Source organism: Miscanthus floridulus, chromosome 3 (assembly GCF_019320115.1).
Source record: "Miscanthus floridulus cultivar M001 chromosome 3, ASM1932011v1, whole genome shotgun sequence".
Classification (NCBI taxonomy): Eukaryota; Viridiplantae; Streptophyta; class Magnoliopsida; order Poales; family Poaceae; genus Miscanthus; species Miscanthus floridulus.
This window is the reverse complement of record NC_089582.1, coordinates 5279932-5303480: the sequence shown is the minus strand read 5'-3', so window position 1 is coordinate 5303480 and position 23549 is coordinate 5279932. Positions and strand designations below refer to the sequence as shown.

General features: G+C 53.2%; 1 protein-coding gene across 1 annotated transcript; it reads left to right on the top strand.

Annotated features, from left to right (window-relative positions):
- Positions 1–14419: 14419 nt before the first annotated feature.
- On the top strand, positions 14420–15504 carry LOC136543010 (uncharacterized). The gene is made up of 2 exons (XM_066535598.1): positions 14420–14955; positions 15039–15504. Exons 1-2 carry the CDS (start codon positions 14420–14422, stop codon positions 15502–15504), a joined length of 1002 nt encoding a protein of 333 aa, XP_066391695.1.
- The last annotated feature ends 8045 nt before the right edge of the window (positions 15505–23549 follow it).

Below are 23549 nucleotides of genomic sequence, written 5' to 3'. Positions count from 1 at the left end.
GACCTACTGCTAGTCCACGAAGTCACATGAAACAAATATATGCATAAAGGTATCTTACTATTACTAATTAGAGGCCCCAACAGAGACACCATGTTAACTCTCACAAGACGCGCTAGGAAAAAAATAAATCCTAGAAATTGTCATAATAATCAGAAGCATCTGGCCTTTAATTTGGTAGACTCTAATCATCACCTCCGATAATAACCATTGGATCTATTGTAATTTATATAAAAAAATTACCCACCTCTGCCACTCTGCCATTATGAAAATACTTAAAGTAACCCCCTAATTTTGCATATAAATTACCCACATCTACTGTTACGAAAGATAATTTAAAATAACCCCCTAAATTTGTATATAAATGACCAACACTTATCATTATGAAAAATAATTCAAAAACCACCCTAAATTTGTATCTAAATTACCCACTTTGTCATTATGAAACATAATTTATAATAACCCTCTCACATTGCATCTAAATTACCCACCTCTCTCAAATCTATATGTAAATACTAATATATGCTATTAAAAGAATAGATCAGTATTTATAAAGAGACATATATATTTCTAAATTACAAACTTCTACAACTATGAAATTAAATAATCACAATGCTATGTTTGACCATGTATATACAAGACATATATATTTCTATATTACAAACTTCTACAATTGTGAAATTAAATAACCATAATGCTATGTTTGACCATGCATACCAAGTAAACATACATACCTTAGGATAAATATTTACTTTAATAGCTTAACAAACCACATAGCCATGACATAACACCGACAATTCCTTTTAAATTATGTTAAAATACTCCATAATAATGAATTTTATAAGTTGTTTTTAAATAACTTCATACATTGTATCTGAAAAGTTATGTCATATCAAAATTATGTATGTATCTGTATACATGATAACACAGATATATATGTACATAAATGATCTGAGTAGTAAAACTTTTCTTCTATCGGTTCTTGCTGTGGCTTATGCGCTTGCATGCATGGCGACGAAGACCTGGAGTCGACGCTAGCGGCCAAACGGTGGTGGCAGCACGAGGTGTGTCTCTCGCGCACACGAAAAGTGCTCAGCCAGATATCGACAAACATAATGTCACTACTACACAAACTTTACGGGAGACGAGCGTTTTCGGTTTCCCGCGACGGGCAAAGCCGTCCGCCGCGGCCTAGAGGCCACGGTAAATCGTGGCTTAACCGCGGCGGACGGCTTTGCCCGCCGCAGTTAACCGATTTACCGCGGCGGGCGGTGTAACATGCCCGCTGCGGTAAATATACTTTTACCACGGCGGGCACGTGACACCGCCCACCGCGGTAAATTATTTTACCGCGGCGGATACCTTTTGTGGCCTGCCGCGGTTATGTTCATTAGCTGTGGCGGACTTTATTATTTGCCCGCCTCGGTAAATTATTTCCTGAATTAAAAAAAATACAGCAGGCGTATAAATTTAAATAACATACAGCAGGCATATAAATTCAAATTCAAATCACATCCAGATTTCACAGATTAAACTTAAAAAGTATGCAGGCATTACACATGAGATAATATACATATATATACATTCACTTAGTCGTTCTTGTCATCGTTAATTCATTACATTTACATATTAAAGTCGTTATACATGCACTAAGGTGTAATCTTGCGGACGCATCATTGTGGGCCATTTCCTCAGCCTCTCGTACTCCGGTAAAATCGCTAGCGGGTTGTTCTCATTGAAGAACATGCCCCCTTCAAGCACGTATTTGTCTAAGACAAACTTACATATGTCCGCCTTTGTTTGCTTGAAGCTGTGTTGAGTGCTCTGCACGTCTCTCGATCAGTTCAATCCATTCTTGAGCACCCTCCAACTGCTGATGTACTGCTTGCACACCCTCAGGAACTCACAGGCGTAGAAGCCATGGGTTTGTGATCCTACCGGTTGTTTGACTCACTGCATGATTGATACACAAGCATTACAACACAGGCATTAGAACGCATATGAACGGAAAGCACAATTAAACTTTTCAAATACTTACCGGAAAGTTGCGTCTGATTTTGATGCGGTTCTTATGCTTAGCCTTAAATTTCTCTGTTCTTCGATCATAGCATTCAGGATCCTTCATGTACTCCTTATAAGCGCTATATAAAATGTACTATTATTAGGCAGGGCATTAGAACGCATATGAGAAGACAGTTCAGTCACTTACACTCTGAGGCAATTTTCAAAGGCCTTGTACCCTTTTAAGTTTGGCACTGTCAACGAATCAAATACGCATGCCCTGCCATCCTGAGGGTAGATGATAAATGCAACCCAGTGACCCTCGAGGCCTTGGCTGCGCCATTGAAACAAAATACAGGTTACGACAAGAAATAATAATTCTAGCTAGCTACCCACTTATCTCTACAGGCATGTCTTCGACTTACCCAAAGTGGTAGGCAGCTAGGATACACCCATTTCCCCTGATCTTCTTCATTGCTCCTAGTATGTACCTTGAAATGTTCAACTTCTCATTGTCCATCAGTTTCTTCCTATGCGCCTCTTTCTGTCGCTTGGTCAAGTCTTTCATGGTTGGATGATTGTCATCTAGGTGGTAACCAATGATGATTCTTTGAGCAATATGCATTGGAGATAGATAGATAACATCAAGTTTTAGTTCTTTGGATATATAGGCCATCAACCTGCAAGGACAAGCCATCGTGGCATATATAAGTAGTCTTGACCGATTCAAAGGCAGGTGATATGTGAAACTCGCAATTCATCACTTACATAGAGAACAAGGTGACTTGGGCGATGTGAAGGTCTTGTTCCTGCAGTAGTTTGTACATGTCATGGAAGTCCATAGGGAGTTCTACATCGTTACCGGGTAAGTGGAAGTACTCCGCCACAACCTTGACTAGAAAACCATGTAGGCCAGCTTTTGCCGCTTCCATGTACCAGAGATGAAACCTCCTTGTCTCCCACCTGTCCTCATGGACGAGTTGGGCCTTGGTTATCATGAACTTCCCATGCTCGTAATGGCCAGGGCAGTCATCCAATTCAGGAAATAGATGGAAAGGTGATCTCGGCCTGGGATAGAAATGTTAGTACCATATTATGGCAAAGAAAAGTTATTAGCAAATTATGCTCGCCGCTACCATACCTTTCAAACTCAAGTGAGTATGTGAGCTGCCCTTGGTCGCCTTTAGTCTTTGCCGGCGGTGGAGGACAGTGGCTTTGCTCGCAATGGCAGCAGGCGGTGTCTTTGCCCCCGGTTTCTCTGTGCCTCTCAATCCTTTGCTCGTGCCCTTAGACGGACTGCCAGGAGGTGGAGGTGGACTTGTTGTTGGAGGAGGAGAACGAGGGTGAGGGCTTGTGCCTCTCGGTCCTTTGCTCGTGCCCTTAGACAAACTGCCGGGAGGTGGAGGTGGACTTGTTGTTGGAGGAGGAGAACAAGGGTGAGGGCTTGTGCCTCCTGGTCCTTTGCTCATGCCCTTCGACGGACTGCCGGGAGATGGAGGTGGACTTGTTGTTGGAGGAGAAGAACGAGGGTGAGGGCTTGTGCCTCGGGGTGAGTTCCTTCCCTTGTCATCCCCGCCATTGCCTTTGTCATCGCCGTCGCCGTGATCTGGATCATCGGGGGTACAAGATCCGGTAACGGATGGTTGTGATGCTGGTGTCGCCGTCAATGTAGAAGTCAGCGTCGAGAGAATGATCTCTATGTCGTCCTTGTTCCACAGGACTTCAGAACCCAAGGCAGCTCCAAGGATCATTACCCTTTCTGCAGTTGGATATTCCATTTCAAATTCTTCGTATTGGGTCGCATACCATGTAAGTATCATGGCAGCATAGTTGGCAGGGATCTGGTCTTGGTTGAAATCTTTGATATCTTCTTTGGGGTGCATGTAACCGTCACCCACAGTTAACTTTTTTGCCCTACCGAACAGGATCGTGAGGTGGACACGCATGGGTTCCTGGATGTCATTGACGGGGTGCCTTGGGCGATCCTCGATCATCGATAGTGGCTGCCCTTACGTCTTCCCTTGTGGAACTTGAGGCACGGCCACGCCAGCCTGTCAAAGCATCTGTGACCTCATCGACACCATATCTGGGTCATTGCTCGTGAAGGCTTCTTTTATGGACCGGCTGATCATTTCAGCCATGCCTTGATCATAGCCCTTCTAAAAGATGCCCTCCTTATACCTCTGCCTTGACCGGTATGTGGCAGCGTCGGATTGCCATGACTCCACTGAGTTCCAGCTCATCTTCGACGACATGCCACGGACACGGCCACGGTGCTCGGGGGTTCCCAGCACTAGGGTTAGCAAGTCCTGGCCCCTGCGAACCTCGAAGCTATCCTTGGATTTAGCGGCCTCGATGACAGCCCTCTCCCCCTCCTCGAACTTGGGCTCATTGAACTTGCTCGCGCCCTCCTTGAGCTTCTTCGGCTTGCGGGCATAGATGAAGTCCTTAGCCCTCAAGTCTACACCATCGTATGGATTGGGAAGCCCAGCGGCAGCTCTAGCCCTTTCTTCCTCCCGCCACTAGGGCCTCTTACCAGCAAACCTAGTCATGCCCAAGTGGTGGGGGTGCAGGTTCTTCTTCGCGAGTGCGCTGAACTTGATGCTCTTTTCCTTTGCTTCTTTTGTTGGTCTTTGTTTGCAGAACTCTTCCCAATGATGTTCCTTCACCATAGTGTATTTGACACAGGGTGACTTGCCTAGCTTCAGGTAGTACCTGGTCAGCATGGACTTGAAGTTTCTAAAGGCTCTTCCTGCCACGTGCATGACCCACTCCCTGCACTTGTTCAAATCGGCGTCCTCGGGATAATGGAAGCTCCTCGTCACCTCACCCTAGATATGTGTCTTGTAGTCGACCGGGACATTGTTCCACTCCTCCCAAGTGATCTCCACCTTGTCCTTGACTATACATGCCACCTGGTTGCTGAACTTGGCAAGGACCATGGGTGGCGACAACGGGTTTCCCTCTGGTCCCACCTCATGGATCACATGGACTTCACCGTGGGTTTCCCTCTAGTGCCTCCCGTGTTCCCCCCTTCTCAGCTTTGTCCTCTAACCCCTAGACTTGCCTAAAGTGGTTGGAGATGGAGCGGGGGGTTCTTTGTCCCTGACTTGTTCCTCCTCGAAATTCAATTCTCGAGGCACCACCGGCATCTGTTCAGGGTTTGGAGACCGCGCACTTTCAACTTCGTCATCCCTCGGTTGGTAGGTCAGATCATCTTCATCCTCTGTACGATGTTTCTTTGTTGGCCTCGGGGTCACGGACACTTGGCTCTTGAGGCTAGTTGATGATGATGCACTAGAGGTAGGGTCGCGCCATTCGCTTATCGGTTCCTCCACCATTGGAAAGCTACAATGAATACATATTTCAGTTGTATAGACACAGTTATAGAGTAGTAAAGTAGAGTAGTACTAGAGTAGTAAAGTAGTAGTAGTTGACTCATATTTGCCCCATTGTCATCACATCGCTTTTAAACTGGTTGCTTGTATCTGGTATACAAGCCATCCTAGTTTAGCGGGGGCACTCGATCATCATCGTCGCTGCCTCAGCATAAAAGGGTTCACATCATTGCATATGCCACTGCCTCAGCTTAGAAGAGTGAAAAGAATCATCATTGCAAATACCAAACAAAAGCCATCAAGATAGTTTCAAAATTCGGCCCCAAAGGGCTAAGTCCTTTGGCCATCAAGATAGAGTAGAAGACTAGAGGAGGTGAGAGTAGAGTAGAGTAGAGTAGAGTAAGAGGAGTAGAGTAAGAGCTGTACAGCTCAAAAGTTTGTTTGGCAACATAGGCAGCAATAAACCCCCATCACAGCTCAATCAAATTTAGTCAGTAAAAGTAAGAGTAGTAGAGGAACTGCTCAATTTAGTCAGCAAGAGCATAGTAGAGGAGTAGGCAGTAGAGGAGGGGGGAGTAGAGGAGGAGGGAGTAGTAGTAGGCAGTAGTAGTAGTATACTAGTAGTAGTATACTACTAGAAAGTAGTAGGCAGTAGTAGTAGTATACTGCTAGAAAGTAGTATACAACAGTAGTATAGAAGTAGTATAGGAGTAGTATAGGAGGACAGTAGTAGCAGACAGTATAGGAATAGATTAAGTAGAGAAATAGGTAGCACCACCACCAAAATTATATCAAATTTGGCAAAATTGCAGCAGAGTGACCAATTCCTCTCAAAATTCTCACAAATTTAGCATGTGATCAGTTTAAAGGCAAGGTGCATCATAGGTAGTGGCATATGCTCAGAATTTTGTCACAAATTTCTTTGGCATCATAGGCAGCAAAAAGAATTGAATTCAAATGCTACGGTTCACCAAAAGCATCATAGATCAGTAGTATAGCAGTTCAAAATTCACCAAGTGTAGTATATCCTGTACAATTTTCAGCCATCCAATCCAAAAGGAGTTTACTATATCCTGTACAATTTTGACTAGTTCTGTGAACCCTATATAATTAATTCTTACCATGGCCATATTAATATTCAAATATAAATGAATTATAGAAGATGTAACTATAGCTACACATCATATTTTCAGACTTTTCACTCTGTTGAGATGTCCACATTGGAGACCCATAGTTTACATTACAAATATCTAATAAAAAGCAAAATAAAACAAGCTATGGCAATGCTGTTGAGATTTGAAGCATGTAATTACAGAACCAAGGTACTACTGCCAGATAAACTTCTCCAGCAGGGATCATTTGCAAGAAACAAGCAAGCAGAGTAGAATTTAGTTTGCTAGAACATAGTTCTTACCTCGGCCTGGGCGCAGCAGGTTCCAAGTGAGGAGGTAGCGGCTAGAGCCCGTCTGTGCTTCGAGGATGGGGCCCGACGTGTGGACGGTGACCGGGGAGGAGGACGGGGGTGGGGGCGCGTGCGGTGGCTGCGGAGGAGCTCGGTGGCTGGCGCTAGGGTTCCGGGGACAGGGCCCAGCGTGGAGGAGCTCGGCGGCCGAAGCAAGGGTTCCGGGGAGAGGAGGATCGGGGGTGGGGCACGGGCATGGGGGAGGAGGACGGGGGCAGGGGGCGCGTGCAGTGGCCGTGGAGGAGCTCAGTGGCTGACGCTAGGGTTCCGGGGACGGGGCCCAGCACGGAGGAGCTTGGCGGCTGGAGCAAGGGTTCTGGGGAGAGGAGGTCGGGGGTGGGGCACGGGCACGGGGGAGGAGGACGGGGCCGGGGGTCACATATATAGCCACTGATTAACCGCGGCGGGCAATATAAGCCACCCACCGCGGTAAATGTTTACTGCAGCGGGCACCTTAGACTGCCCGCCATGATTAATCTATTAACCGCGGCGGGCGCTGTTACATGCCCGCCACAGTTAATATTTTTGCATTTCCTCATTCAATCTAACACTGATATTTATTATCAACCTAAAACTTATTTTTGCATTTTGCATTTGCTGTGTAGTAGTAGAGTACATGTGTGTAGTAGAGAGTAGTATTAGTACAATAGATAGTAGCAGTAGGTTGAGTAGTACTAGTAGAGTAGTATGGTTCTGTGATATTAATAATAAGTTACAAAACTTGTCTTCAATAGATCGAGCTATATTATTACATATATGTCTCTGGGATACATATATCATTTTGGTGCAGGTGCTTTCACTGTCCTCTTCTCACCGTCAGGGTGGGCCCACGGCATCATCCTGGACTTGTTGAATCGGTCATCGATGGCCTTGATCTTCTTTGGATGATCGGTAAAAAGCTCGAGCTCTTCGTAGTTGTTGTATTGTTTGGGACTCTGCACCCCATCAGCTCCCACAATCCACTACTTTCTGAACACAACCACATGCCTTTTTGGGGCCTCTAGATATATATAGTAGGCCACTTGCGCGACATTGGTTGCTAGTACCCATGGGTCATCTTTGTAGCCGATACTTTTGAGGTCCATGGTGGTTAGCCCATAACTGTCCACTACAACCGCATTTGGTTTGACCCACTGGCAACGGAAGACGGTTATGCGTAGGTTTTGGCCGTAGTCAAGTTCCCATATTTCTTCGACTTGCCCATAGTATTGCCTCCTCTAGCCCATGGACTCTTCTTCGCCCTCGTATCGAACACCGTAGTTCTATGCTGAGCTCTTCTTGTCCTTGCCTTTCGTGTGGAACCTGTAGCCCTGGACGTCATACCCTTGCCACATGGTGATTTGGCTGGATGGGCCTAACACAAGCCTCTTAACGGTCTCTGTATCTTCATCAGGGCATCCTTCAAGGGGTATGTGTTGCTCTTTGAGCCACTCTATGAAATTGCTCTTGTGATGGTTTTGGACCCATGCCTCCGTGCGCTGTCTGTCATTAGCAGCATGGATCTCTTCCAGGTGCTTTTCAATGTATTTCTCCATGCTCACTAAGCGATGAAGGATGCTATAATGAGCTTCTTGCACCGTTCGGTTTGCCACATCGGTGCGTACTTTTTGGCCTGTGCACCCCATCCCTAAGGTTTTGCCTTCGTGGTGATGGATAGGCAGCCCAATCACTCTCCCATCTCTTATGTTCCTCATACACCAGTTCACGGCCTCCTCCGTTATGTATGCCTCGATCATAGAGCCCTTTGGGTAAGCGCGGTTACGGACGTATCTGTTGAGGGTGGACATGAACTGCTCATACGTCCACATCTGGTGTAGGTACATGGGGCCCAGTTGATGGATCTGATCAACCATATGCATCATTAGGTGTGGCATAATATCAAAGTAAGATGGTGGAAAGCACATCTTGAGCTAGCAAAGGGTCTCCGCGATGAACTCCTTCAGGGCAGGCAGCTTAGCCTTATCAATGACCTTTTGGGTGATGCGGTTAAAGAAGTATGACATCCGTGTGATGACCATCTTCACGTACTCTGGACAGATAGCCCTAATCACAATTGGTAGGAACACCGTCAGCATGACATGGCAGTCGTGTGAGTTGTAGCTGGTCATTATGAGGTCTTTCATGGAGACCAGGCTCTTGATGTTGGAAGAGAAACCAGTCGGCACCTTGATACCCCTAAGCAACTTAAGAAAAGCCATCATCTCGTCTTGCATTAGGTTGCAGGCCGCACCCGGGATATCGACTTTACCGTTCTGAGGTGGTCCCGGGTGAAGGTCTGGCCTGATGCCCAGATTGACAAGATCCGTTCGTGACTTGATACCATCCTTTGTCTTGCCCTTGATGTCCAGCAGGACACCGATCGTGCTTTCAAAGACATTTTTCTCTAGGTGCATGCAGTCCATGGCATGGGGTGTATTCAGTGTTTTCCAATATGACAGGTACTTGAAGAAAATTGACTTCTTCTTGAAAGGACCGGTGGCGGGGACTTCCTCCGTCTGGTCCCGCTTTCGCTTCCTTGTCTGCTTGGGCCCCTCTTCAAGTGGCTTCTTCATCTTTCCAAACTCCACCTGATCCATGTCCTTGACCATCTCATACAGCTTTGTCCCCCAACTAGTCTGCGTCGGTTGATCATGCTGCAGCTCGTCCTGATTGTCAAAGTATTTGTTCATAATACTTCTTCTATACCTATGATTTTTGGTGAGGAACCATCTATGCCTCGTGTACACCATCTTATTGGATCCCTTAAGGTAAGTGTAGCAGGTCCCATCGATGAAAATTACGCAGCCGGTCTTCCCTTTGATCTGCCCCGACAGTGAGAAGAGACCGGGGTAATCGGTGATGGTGACAAAGATGATTGCTTTTAGTGTGAACTTCTCCTTGCGGGATGCATCCACCATCTGGACCCCAACATCAAATAGTATCTATCTGTGTTTTGGACCAATGGGCACTCAACCAACTAGTAAAAATATGCTGTGTGCCCCTAATCCCGGATGGTGATGCAAAGAGACACAAGGTTTATACTGGTTCAGGCAATGGGTGCCCTACGTCCAGTCTGAGAGATTGATCTTGTATTCCTTGCACCGAAATGCTTGTAGTAGGGGGTTACAAGCAGGGCGAGAGAGGGAGCTAGTCCTAGGTCTCTGCGTGGAGCAGCGTGGATTGCTTAAGATGTTGATCTCAGGCAGCGGAGAAATGTGTGTGTTATAGAATGTTGAGTGTGTGTTCGTCTACCTCATGAACCCGTGAGCCTCCCTCTTCCTGAAATGGCCTAAATCCCTCCCTTTTATAGTTGAAGGGGGTAAAGGGGTGATACAAGTGTTAGCTATGCGGCGTTGTGCGAACAGAGGCGGCATGTCCGAGCCCTATAGCCTATTACTATGGTGGCATGGTTGATGGAGTGGTCCTACCCTTGAAGTGCTGGAGAACCACGCCGGTCACATCTGAACTTGTGCGACGTGGGAGCCCCAGTGATGGCTGGATGCAGGGCCTGGCGAGCGATGTACTGGTTGCTGTGCGTTGACTGCGTGAAGAGCCGAGGCCCAGTTGGTGCCGAGGCCGAGCCATCGTAGGGGGATCGGTTGGCATGAATCCCAAGGTTGCCGAGACCCTAAAGTAGACTACCAAGGCGTGGGGGAGCAGTTGGTTCTGTACACTGATTCCGAGGCTATAGTAACCTGGACTTAACTTCGCACGCCGCGTTGTTTCTGGAGCAGGGGTTAGGTAGCATAGTGCAGTACGAGCGCCGGTCGTGGGCAAAGTACCGAGCATAGTGCCCGGTAACCCCTGTCCTGTCCTGGATGGTGTGGCTTCGATGTGACTAGCGTCCAGTCGGCCACGCCGCTGTGTCGAGCCGTCGTTCGGTTGATATCGTGGGAGCGGTCGAACACACCGGTCGGACGTGACGTCTTGTCCGAGAAGTTGGTCGAGGCGGAGGCGACAGGGTTGTTTTGCCGAGCCGGCCTTGAGCGAAGCGGAGAATTGGCGTCTCATCTGAGGCTGTATGCGCGGGGCCTTGGGCGAGACAGAGAATTGGTTCCTCAGCCGAGGCCTTTCGCGCGAGGCCTCGAGCGTGATGGAAAACTGGTAGGCCATCCGAGGCCTCTCATGCGAGGCCCCAAGCGAGGTGGAGATTTGGTAGGCCGTCCGAGGCCTTCTGTGCGAGGCCTCTAGCGAGGCGGAGAGTAGCTAAACCTCAGACATGTCTGGGGTTTAGCTAATAGTTGTCCCTTGGCTTTGATTTTGATGGGGTCTAAGCAATTTTTTCTATTGTTGCTTAGGGGACCCCTTCTCATGGTACAAGACAGTAGCCCCCAAGCCTCAGGTAGAGTGTGAGCGCTCTCTTTGAGGTTTTGACGAGGCTCAGCTTGCAGCAGCTCCTGGCGGGATGGTGTTTCGTACTCGAGGCCTCGGTGGGTGCGCGCAAGTGCACCCGCTGGGTGTAGCCCCCGAGGCCCTAGAGGAGTGAATTTATTCCTCTAGGGGCTTTTCTTGTGTTGTGAGAGGGGTTTTATTGTGTTTGCTGAGCCCGTGAGTGCGAGTTCGGGTCGCTGAACCTCAGCAAGGTCACAGGAAGAGCCCCCTAGCCTCTATGTAGAGCGAGAGGGCCGTCAGAGGTTCCCCTATCTTTTTGTGCGGCCCTCACGCATCCTTTTCGTTCGGAAGGAGGGGTGGAGGGTGCCATGCTATCCTTCGGTGGGCACGAGCAGTGACACCCCCGGTGAGCTATTATCGGGTAAGTCCGAGTGGAGGCCCAAGCCCCATTCGATAGGGGTCGACTAGCGGTCCAGAGACGCACTCCAAGAGTACCAGAGGGTTTCTCTAGTGGGTGCCGGGGCCATTCGCTGGGCCCTGGTGGCTCGATGCCTCCCTACGGTGGGATCCCATTCGGAGACCTCCCTGCCAGTCTTGGACACGACTTAGGGCATCCCGAGCGATCGTTTGCTTGGGCCTTGGCCATGCGCAGGCTCGCCCATAGTTGTCCCTGACTCTACTACCCTGGGCGGCTGTCGAAACCCACGGGGGCCCAGCCTTCGAACCCCTAGACCGTAACGGGCTCGATGCCCTTTATCATGTTTTTTTGAGTCTTCAAGTGCAAGCTTAGGTTGCTTGTCTTTGTCTTAGGTGCAGGAAGAGCCCCTGAGCCTCCGCACGGAGCGAGAGGGCGGTCAGGACTTCCCCTGGCTTTTGTGCGACCCTCATGCATCCTTTTTGTTCAGACAGAGGGGTTGTTTGCCGAGCCCCCTCGAGTGCGAGCCTGGGTCGCTGGGCCTCGGTTAGGTTGCAGGAAGAGCCCCCGAGCCTCTGCACGGAGCGAGAGGGCAATTAGGATTTCCCCTGGCTTTTTGTGCGCCCCTCGCGCATGAGGGTTTGTTTGCCGAGCCCCCCTCAGGTGCGAGCCTGGGTCGTGGGGTCTCGGCATATTTGCAGGAAGAGCCCCTTAGCCTCTGCATGGAGCGAAAGGGCCATCAGGAGTTCCCCTGGCTTTTTGTATGACCCTCGCGCAACCTTTTCATTTAGAAGGAGGGGTTGTTTGCCGAGCCCCCTCGAGTGCGAGCCTGGGTCGTTGGGCCTTGGCAAGGTTGCAGGAAGAGCCCCTTAGCCTCTACACAGAGCAAGAGGGCCATCAGGGGTTCCCTAGCTTTTTGTACGACCCTCGTGCATCCTTTTTGTTCTGAAGGAGGGGTGGAATATGCCAGGCTACCCTCGATGGGCGCGAGCGGTGGCACTTCTGGTGAGCTATTATCGGGTAAGTCCGAGTGGAGGCCCGTGCCCCATTCGCTAGGGGTTGGCTAGTGGTCTAGAGACGCACTTCAAGAGTACTAGAGGGTTTCTCTAATGGGTGCCAGGGCCGTTCGCTGGGCCCCAGTGGCTCGGTGCCTCCCTACGGTGGGATCCCATTCGGAGACCTCCCTGCTAGTCTCGGACATGACTTAGGGCATCCCAAGCGTTTCGCTTGCTTGGGTCTCAGCCCCGTATGGGCTCGCCCGTAGTCGTCCCTGACTCTATTGCCCTAGGGCGGCTGTTGAAACTCTCGGGGGCCTAGCCTTCGAACCCCTGGACCATAGCGGGCTCGACGCCCAGTTCCTTTGTCTGAAAGGAATCGGGTGGGGGGTATTCCCTCCCCCCATCGGTTCGATAACAGCAGGCGCGCCTTTTGAGGCAATTTTCTTAGGGAGGCAGAACAGCACCTGCCACTATAGCGGTCGAATGCGACACTGTGTCAGCGGATGGAACATAACCACACCCGCTATTAATGAGGAAAAGGTGGGTACGTGGGCGGTAAAATTGGATCTAGATTAACTGTGCCGGATCTGAGGGAAGCTTTCCTGATTTCGTCGCCCATCCGTTTCGCCTCCTTCCTGTATAAATACGCAGCGAGCCTCACCCCTCCCCTCCTTACCTTGCCTACATTCGCCTTTGCCGCCCTTGTGCCGTTGCTAGAACAGAGAGCGCCATGGAGAAGGAGAGAGAGGGTCAAGGTAGAGAGAGCGAGAGAGGCTCACCGTCGTAGTCGTATTCTCCATCACCCCCATGGCCGGTGCCATTGTCATTGAGGCAGACTCTTGGGGTCAGTCTGACATATCCGTGGAGACTCTCCAGTCGCTTGTCAATGATGGCCTTCTCCATTCGGTTACCGACCCCAATAGGCCAGAGTGGATTCCTCCGTTGGGCGAGCCGGAGCCAAGGCCCCGCGACAGCTACGTTGTGAGCTTCGTGTCCTTTCATGAGCGCGGCCTCGACCTGTTGGTGGACCGGTTCATGTGGGCATTCCCGCACTACTATGGTGTGGAGCTCCACAACTTCAACCCCAACTCCATCGCATAGGCGGCCATCTTCGTCACCGTCTGCGAGGGGTACCGGGGGATTGCTCCCCATTGGGAGTTGTGGCTCCACCTCTTCCGGGCAGGGCATACCACCAAGTCGATAGGCATGATGGGCACGAGGAGGGTGGTGAGGGTTGGTGGCTGCACTCTCCAAGTGCACCAAGATTGGCAGCACCTCTACATCCCGGCCCTACTTGCCTCGACCAATCGCCACTGGTACACCAGCTGGTTCTACCTCCACAACAATGACGGCGGGCTTACCCCCTACACCGGGCGGATCATGGAGAGCTGTCCAGAGAAGTGGAGGTATGGCATCCTAAAGGAGGATCAGCCCAAGCTGTAGCCGCTCCTGGAGGGACTGGAGAGGCTGCGCGGCCATGGCCTCATGGCGGCTGTGGTCGTGGCGGCCTTCCACCATCGGAGGGTGCTGCCGCTGATGGCTCGATGGTGGCGCCTGTTTGAGATGAGACTAGATGAGCCGATCGAGGGCATCCGGATGTCCACCTCTGCCCTCCCTGATGAGGAGATTCTACATCGAGTGAGGGAGATGGTGGATGGGAAGTTGAGGAGTGGTGGTCTGGCCCCTATCGTGATGTGCCCGTCGCAGGGGTACTTCTCTTTGGTAAGTCACGCGCTACTACGGCCCCCGAGGCCTCTTTGTTCCTTACTATTTTCCGGTCCTTTATTTTTGTTCGCCGTTCCTACAGGGGATGAGGGATGTGTGAGCCTCCCCGCCGCTCGTTCCTGAGGACGTAGCACGGCTGGCGGTGAACCGGGCGCACGCCGAGGCGTAGAAGATGCGGAAGGACGCCAAGGAGGCAAAGCGTACGAGGAGGATCCTCGCGCACGAGGAACTAGAGAAGCGCCGCCTACAGCAAAGGCAGGATGGTCTCCCGGTGGAGGCGCCCCCATCACCATCACTATCAATAGACGCTTCAGATGGAGATGATGAGAGCGAGAGGGGGCGGGGTCCCCTGGACCATCTCCCTAATGTTGGGGAGACGGCGCTCGAGGCATCGGCGAGTGGGCCAGCACCCCTAGGAGGAGGAGGAGAGGATGCCTCGGGGCCGGCCATCGCCCACTCCAGGGCCGAGGCTGACACACCCGAGGCGCGGGCGTTGGGAAAATGCGCCGTCAGCCTAGTGGGCTCGATGGCAGAGGTGGAGCAGGTGGTGGCAGGGGCGATGCAACTGCCCCCGCAGAGGACCGAGGGGGTGCCAAAGTCCGGCGAGGGCCGGCTAGCACTAGCGGATACGGAGGCCGTGCCGCTGCCGCCGCCACCGCCATTGCAGAGGCGGGTCACAGTGCCGAAGCGGTTGCACCCCCACTCGAGGTGAGTGTTTTTTTAGCGGAGTTCGCATCGTTTCCCGCTCATTTTATGGTCATATGCTGACCAAGTGGGTGTTTTGCCTTCAGCCGGAAGTGTAAGGCGGAGGTGCCTGCCCTAGCGCCACTTAAGTCACTCAAGGTGAGCACGGGCTCCACCGCTCATCAGGTGGTGGAGGCACAGGACGCCGTACAGCGCGATGGGGCATCGGCGAGGGCTGACCCGAAGGAGCTGGTCGCCCAGGGGGAGGTTACTGAGGCAGCCATGGACCGAGCGGGGGAGGAAACGTCTATGCCCCGTGAGGCTAAGGCCCACGAGTCAGATGGGGCCGAGGCACCCTCAGTTGCCGAGGCCACCGAGGGCGAGACAGAGGCCCCCCGGACTTCCGAGGCCAAGGCGATAGAGGTCGGGGTGCCCAAGACTGCCGAGGCCGACGTGGCGGGGACCAGAGCCCCCAAGACCACTAAGGCCGAGGTGGCGGGGACCAGAGCCCCTAAGACCGCCGAGGCCGGGGTGGCAGGAGCCGGCGTGAGTGCGGCGAAGCCGGCGGCCTAGGAAGTGGAGGGGGAGGCAGGGCAAGCCTCAATACCGCCACCGGTCCAAGGCTTGCCGCCGTTGCACGAGAGCGTCCGGGAAGTGGAGGTCTATTCGATCACCTCCGATGATACTTCCTGGGCGAAGGAGGTGGTTGATGCCGAGGCGGCCGGCACTATGGAGCAGCCGGCTCCAACCTCGGGCGAGGGAAGCTCGGCCCTCGTGCGGGTGTGACCCGAGCCCCACGGGTGGGATCACCCGCATGTCCTTTGGAAGAGCCGGGATGACCCTAAGGGGGAGCCTCTGTTCGCCCTCGAGGACATGGCCGAGGGGGGCGCTAGGACACCTTTGAGCAATACCGCCAGCTAGCAGACTGGTCACTACGGATAGCGCGGTCCGTCGTGGCCGATGATCAGCCCAGGGTAGCCCAGGTTCGCGCCTTCTTTTCTCATGCGATGTTGTCTTTTTCCGAGTTTTCTCGTAGTGAATGACCCCTGTTTTGCCTATCTAGGAGCTTGAGACCCGGTCCCTCGGGAAGTCATTGTTCCTCTGACGGGAGAGGGACATCTAGGACTAGCTCCAGCAGTAAAAGGGCCTGCTTGCTAATGCCAACGAGGTTCTGTCGGCGCAGAGCGCGGAGGTGGAGGACCTCCGCCTCCGTTGTGCCGATATGAAGGCTGAGGTGGCCACAGCTTAGGAGCAGGTCACCCCTTTGGCGGCATGGGTCAAGGAGCTGGAGGAGGAGCTAACCCAGGTAGCCAGCGATCAGGGCGCGGGTCAAGGAGCTAGAGGAAGAGCTGACCCAGGTAGCCGGCGAACGGGACGCCTTTTGGTCTCGGGCTAAAGAAGCGACAGCCTCTACCAAGGCCCTCGCTGGGCAGCTGGGGTCGGAGCAGGGTGCGCACCTGCTGATGAAAGGCTCCTTGGTAGAGGCCCTCAAGGTGGCCGAGGCCTCTCGGACCGAGGCTGTGGTCTAGAAGGGAAAGGTCGAGGGTGAGTCCGGTTCCTCTTGTTTTATTTGTTTGTGTTCGACTCCTAACTCCCTGGTGTGGTGTAGAGCTCGAAAAAGAGGCTTCCAGGGCGGCCGAGGCTTCTCGGGTCGAGGTCCAGGGCTAGAAGGAGAAGGCCGAGGCCTCTCGGGTCGAGGCCCAGTGCTGGAAGGAGAAAGCCAAGGCCTCTCGGGTCGAGGCCTAGCGCTGGGAGGAGAAGGCCAAGGGTGAGTCCCGTAGGCTTCCGCCCCTATTTGGCTTGTTTCCCTTTGCGCTCAACCCTATTCTGTTTCCTTTTGGCACAGAGTTAGAGAAGGAGGTCACCCGGGCAGCCGAGGCCTCTGTCGCAGTGTAGGCGGTGCTTGAGACCGAGATCGGGGAGCACGATGCGCTAAAGAGTGATGCCCGTACTGTATGCGAGGCCCTAGAGGTTGAGGGGGCCTAGTCGGGTAGCTCCCTTAAAAGCCGCTTGGTCGCGTTAAGCGGCCAAGTGCACGAGCAACTTTGGGGGGTGCTGCACGCGGGGGTCAAGCATGCCCTGGCCATCATCTCCTCGCACTACGCTGGCATCGACCTCGAGACCATCAGCGACGGCTATGTCTTGCCTGAGGATGTCGAGGAGGCCGACGAGGAGGTCGCGAATCTGATGGAGGCAGCAGAGGGCCCCGGCACGGCACTGGCCAGGCTGTTTGAAGAGGAGGTGGTCCCTCCCTCGCCGTCTGCCGATGCTGGAGACCCTGAGCCCTGACCTGGGCCCGAGAGGCCATGTAAATAAATTAGGGATTATATTACCGTATCATAACGCTGGTGGCCTGTCGAGGCCTTTTTGAAATACTTATGCGTCTACGCTTCTTAATCATTTTTCTTTATTGTGTTTCCGAGCCTCTACCCTCTGTCCTATTTCTGAGCATATCACTTGCAAACGACTTCCTCAGAGCCTAAGCTGTCCCTAGGGCGAAAAGGTGGTGAGGGAGTGCCGTAGCCCAGAGGCGTAAGCTGTCTCGTGACTCGGCCGACCTTTTGGCCCTAAGACAGACTTTTGGTCCTTAGGTCTTTTACAATTGACTTGTCAGAGCGTGATAGAGAGTTTGGCGTAGAATTTTTTTTTAAAAATGACTAAAAAACGGTGCGTGGGACTTACGGGGGAGTCCCCCCTTCTAGCCCCCAAGGAAGGCTCGGTTCTGCAGAGGCAGAGTCGTGTCTCGTTTGAGCCCCACAGTGGGCACCTCTATAGAGGTGGAGCCGAGTCTCCCTAATGAAGTTATCGTATCGCTAAGGCCCTTGATGGGCCCGAGGGTTTCTCGAAAGATTAGAACAACTAAAGAACGCTTCTTAATTGTATTTCGAGAAACAATGTATACAATGCTTGGAATTTTAAGGGTAAAAGCGACGTAGCTGTTCTATTTCCAAGCGTTGGTGAGGATTTCGCCCTTCTCGTTGGCTAGCTTGTAGGTTACAGGCTTCAGCACTTGGGCGACGATGTATGGTCCTTCCCATGGTGGGGTCAGCTTGTGGCGGCCTTGTTGCTCTACCTTAGCCTCAGTACCAGGTAGCCCACTTTCAGGTCTCGGCCTTGAATGCACCGGGCTTGATAGCGTCGTAGGGCTTGCTGGTACTTGGCCGAATGTAGAAGCGTGACGTCTCGGGCTTCCTCCAGTTGGTCGAGGGCGTCTTCGCGGGTGGTGTGGTTGCTTTGCTCATTGTAGGCCTATAGCCTCGGGGAACCATATTCTAAGTTAGTGGGGAGGACGGCCTCAGCCCCATAGACTAGGAAGAATGGTGTAAACCCCGTGGCTCGGCTCGGGGTATTCCTCAGGCTCCAGATGACTGACGGGAGTTCGACAAGCCATTTCTTGCCAAACTTCTTCAACCGGTTGTATATTCTCGGCTTGAGGCCCTGTAGGATCATGCCATTGGCATGTTCTACTTGGCCATTTGTCCTAGGGTGTCCCATGGCCGACTAGGCCACACGGATGTGGTGGTCGTCACAGAACATCAGGAACTTGTGGTCGGTGAATTGTGTCCCGTTGTCAGTGATGACGGTGTTCGGAACCCCGAACCTATGGATGATATCTGTGAAGAACAGCACCGCTTGCTCGGATTTGATTTGATTGATCGGACGAGCCTCGATCCACTTGGAGAACTTATCAATTGCTACCAACAGATGGGTGTAGCCCCCGGGGGCTTTCTATAGAGGCCCAACCATGTCCAGCCCCCACACAGCGAAGAGCCATGTAACGAGGATGGTTTGGAGGGCTCGGGCCGGGAGGTGCGTTTGCCGCGCATAGTACTGGCATCCCTCGTACGAGCGTACTAGCTTGGTGGCGTCAGCAACCGCCGTTGGCCAATAGAACCCTTGGTGGAAGGCATTTCCAACGAGCGTTCGAGGCACCGCATGGTGCCCACAGGCTCCCGCGTGCAAGTCCCAAAGTAGGGCTCGACCTGCCTCGGTAGTGATGCATCATTGGAGGATGCTAGATGGGCTTCACCGGTACAACTCGCCATCACTGAGGACACAAGCTTTGACTCATCGCACAAGCCATCAGGCTTCGGTCCTATCTGCGGGAAGCTCTCCTTGAATGAGGCAATCAAGGAGCTGGACCCACTGGTCTGTGCCCTAGTCGGCCTCGGGAGGTTCCGTGTTGACTTCCATCACCTCGGGCTCGGCCAAAGGGGTCTCGGCGATGGAGGGGGCCTCGAGCCCTACAGTGGGCTCGACTGATGGGCCCTCTCCTGCCGCCGAGGCATGGTCGATGGAAGGCTTGCAGAGGTCTTTGGCGAAAACGTTCGGGGGGACTAGGGCCCGCGCCGATGCCATCTTTGCCAGTTCGTCCATGGCCTCATTGAATTTACACGCGATGTGGTTGAGTTCGAGACCATCGAACATGTCTTCGAGGCGATGTACCAGCTTGCAGTATGCCTCCGTCTTGGGGTCGTGGCAGCTCAACTCCTTCATCACCTGATCGACGACAAGCTGCGAGTCGCCTCACACGTTGAGGCACCGTACTCCGAGTTCAACGGCGATCTACAGGCCATTGATGAGGGCTTCGTATTCGGCTGCGTTGTTGGAGGCGGCAAAGTGGAGCCGAATCATGTAGCGCATGTGTACTCCAAGGGGCGAGATGAAGAGCAGACCCGCGCCTACCTCGGTCTTCATCAGGGACCCATCAAAGTACATGGTCCAGCATTCCACCTGGACTAGGGCAGGTGGTAGTTGGGTGTCGGTCCATTCTACCATGAAATCGGCCAAGACCTGAGATTTGATCGCTTTCCGAGGCGCAAAGGACAGAGCCTCCCCCATGAGTTCGATGGCCCACTTGGCTATCCTACCCGAGGCCTCCCGGTTATGGATTATCTCCCCCAGCGGGAAAGACGACACCACGGTTATCGGGTGGGATTCGAAGTAGTGATGTAGCTTGCGTCGAGCCAAGACTATGGCATAGATCAGTTTCTGGATGTGGGGGTAGCGCATTTTGGTCTCGGAGAGTACTTCCCTAATGAAGTAGATAGGTCGTTGGATGGGTAGAGCATGCCCCTCTTCCTACCTCTCGACCACTACGGCTGCGCTGACCACTTGGGTCGTTGAGGTGACGTAAAGTAAGAGAGCCTCGCCCTTGGCTAGCGGTACTAGGACGGGAGGATTAGTGAGCAATGCCTTGAGTTTGGCGAGGGCTTCTTCGGCCTTGGGAGTCCATGAAAAGCATTCTGATTTCCTCAAGAGGTGGTACAGAGGCAAGCCTTTTTCGCCAAGGCGCGAGATGAAGCAGCTCAGAGCCGCAAGGCATCCCATAACCCTCTGTACTCCCTTAAGGTCTCAAATCGGTCCCATGTTGGTCATGGCTGAGACCTTCTCTGGGTTGGCCTCGATGCCACGTTCCGAGATTATGAATCCCAAGAGCATGCCTCGGGGAACCCCGAACACACACTTCTCGGGGTTGAGCTTGATGCCCTTCTCTCTGAGGCATTTGAAGGCTATCTCCGGGTCATCGACGAGATCTCTGGCCTTTCTAGACTTGACCACGATGTCATCCACATAGGCCTCGACGGTTCGCCCGATGTGCTCACCAAAGACCTAGGTCATACACCGCTGGTATGTGCCCCCCGCGTTTCTGAGGCCGAAAGGCATAGTCACATAGCAGTACATGCCAAACGGTGTGATAAAAGAAGTCGCGAGCTGGTCAGACTCTTTCATCTTGATTTGATGGTAACTGGAATACGCATCAAGGAAAGATAGGGTTTCGCATCCCGCAGTGGAGTCAACGATTTGGTCGATCCGAGGTAATGGGAAAGGGACTTTCGGACAGGCTTTATTCAAACCGATGTAGTCTACGCACATCCTCCACTTCCCATTTTTCTTTTTGACTAACACAGGGTTAGCTAACCACTCCAGATGGGACACTTCCTTGATGAATCCAGCCACCAAAAGCTTCTGCACCTCCTCACCGATGGCTCTGCGCTTTTCCTCGTTGAATCGGCGCAGGTGCTGCTTCACCGGCCTAGAGCCGGCCTGGATGTCTAGGGCGTGCTCGACGACCTCCCTCGGTATGCCCGACATGTTCGAGGGACTCCATGTGAACATATCGGCATTCGCGTGGAGAAAGTCGATGAGCACGGCTTCCTATTTGATGTCGAGGGTGGCACTGATCCTCAGCGCCCGGTCGTCGGGGCAGGTGGGGTCGACCGGGACAAGTTTGATGGCCTCCGCGGGCTCGAAAGTCCCGACGTGACGCTTGGAGTCGGGCACCTCGCTACCGAGTTGGTTGAGGTTGACGATGAGGGTCTCGGCCTCTATGATGGCCTCGGCATACTCGATGCACTCGATGTCACAGTTGTATGCATGCTCATACGTGGACTCGATAGTGATGACGCCGTTGGCGCCCAGCATCTTAAGCTTGAGGTACGTGTAGTTGGGGATCGCCATGAACTTGGCGTAGCATGGCCGCCCTAGGATGGCGTGGTAGGTTCCCTTGAACCCAACCACCTCGAAGGTGAGGACCTCCTTGCGGTAGTTGGAGGGAGTACCGAAGCAGATGGGCAAGTCGATGCGCCTGAGGGGCTACGTATGTTTCCTCGGCACAATGTCATGGAAAGGCGCGGCACCACCCCGAAGCTACGACTGGTCGAGCTCCAGGAGCTCCAGGGTGTTGGTGTAGAGGATGTTGAGGCCGCTGCCCCCATCCATCAATACCTTAGTGAGCCAGGTGTTACCGATAATGGGGTCGACGACAAGTGGGTACTGTTCGGGGTTTGGGACATAATCAGGGTGGTCATCCCAGTCAAAGGTGATCGCCTCCCGAGGCCAGTTGAGGTACCGGGGTGTAGCCACCTTCACCGAGAAGACCTCCCGGCGCTCCCTCTTCCGCTGGCATGCCGTGAGGCATGCTGAAGGCTCGCCGAAAATCATGAAGGCGTTGTGCACCTCGGGGAATCCATCATCCTTGTCGTCATCCTTGTCGTCGGTGCCCCTCCTCTTGGCATCGTCATCGGGGAGCCCGAGCTTGGCATAGTATCGCCGAAGCATGGTGCATTCTTTGAGGGCATGCTTTCCCGGGCCCTCATGGTAAGGGCAGGTGGGATGGTAAGGGCAGGGTTTCTTAAGCATATCGTCGAAGAGCCCGGGGCCTCTAGGGCCTCAGGGATTTCTACGCTCTGTGGCCATGACTAGGCCAGCCTCGAGGACTTCCTGCTTCCCCTGGCGACCCTTCTTCTTTTTCTTGGGGAGGTGGGGAGCCGAGGCCCCGGAGGCCTCGTCCCTCCGCTTTCCCTTGGCGTCGTTGTCGGGGAAGATGGCCCCAACGGCCTCTTCGCCCGAGGCGAAGTTGGTGGTGATGTCGAGGAGTGCGGCCGCCGAGGTTGGTACATTCTGGCCCAATTCTTGGACCAGGTCTCGGTAGGTGGTGCCAGAAAGGAAAGCCTGGATAATTTCCGAGTCGTCGACGCTTGGCAACTCGGTGCATTTCTTGTAGAAGCGCCAGATGAAGTCTCAGAGAGACTCATCTGGCGCCTGGCGACAACTCTTGAGGTCCTAGGAGTTCCTAGGGCGCACGTATGTGCCCTAAAAATTCCTGACGAAGACCCTTACCAAGTCGCGCCAGTCGTGGATCTACGAGGGAGGGAGATGTTCAAGCCAGGCTCACGCCGAGTCTGACAAGAACAACGGGAGATTGCGGATGATGAGCAGGTCATCGTCCATGCTGCCTAGCTGACAAGCCAGGCGGTAATCGGCTAGCCAAAGTTTGGGGTTGGTCTCGCTGCTGTACTTCATGAGGTTGGCCGATTGCCGAAACCGGGCCGGGAAATGAGCAACGCAGATAGCTCTGCTAAAAACCCGAGGGCTAGGCAGCTTGGGAGAAGGACTATGGTCCTCCTCACTATCATAGCGGTTGCCCCAGTGCGGATGGTAGCCCCGAGCGGGCCCCTCATTGTCGTGGCACCGTCGTCGGGCGACCACCTCGTGGTCGCCTTGTGCCTCGCGTTAGTTGTCGAGGCGGTCGCAGACCGAGGGGACCCTATTGGCTGTCGATACCTAAGCGGGCTCAAGACGGACTAAGGGCCCCCTATCCTGCCGAGGCAGTGCCGTGGGAAGTTCTAAAGCACCCCTGCGCTGTCTAGAGGCGGAACTCTCGGCCTGCTATACCACGGCGGTCTCGAGGAGATCCCAGAGCTCGCTGCGGACCCGTCGCCCCTCCATAGTAGAGGGCTCGGGCATCGTTCGGACTAGCATTGCTGCGGCCGTGATGTTCTGGCTAGCGCGATTGAAGATTGGGGGTTTCTCACCCCCTTCGTCGTTGTTGATGCGGTGGTGGACGTCACGGGCCCTCTGCCGGGCTCCTCCACCATCACCGTGACCCTACTGCTCCTGCTCGAGAGTGTCTCAGGGCTGCTGCAGAAGGAGTTGATCTTGCTCGACCTTGGCCTAAAGCTCACAGAGCTGCTCCAGGTCTAGACATCGAAGTTGTCTGGGGGCAAGGCTCTCATTCAGCGCTGCCGGTGGGACAACGCGTGAGGGTGTGGCATCGCCCGCTCCCTAGCGAAGCGGGGTACGGTTGCCTGCCCCCTCATCCTCATCGCCCATGC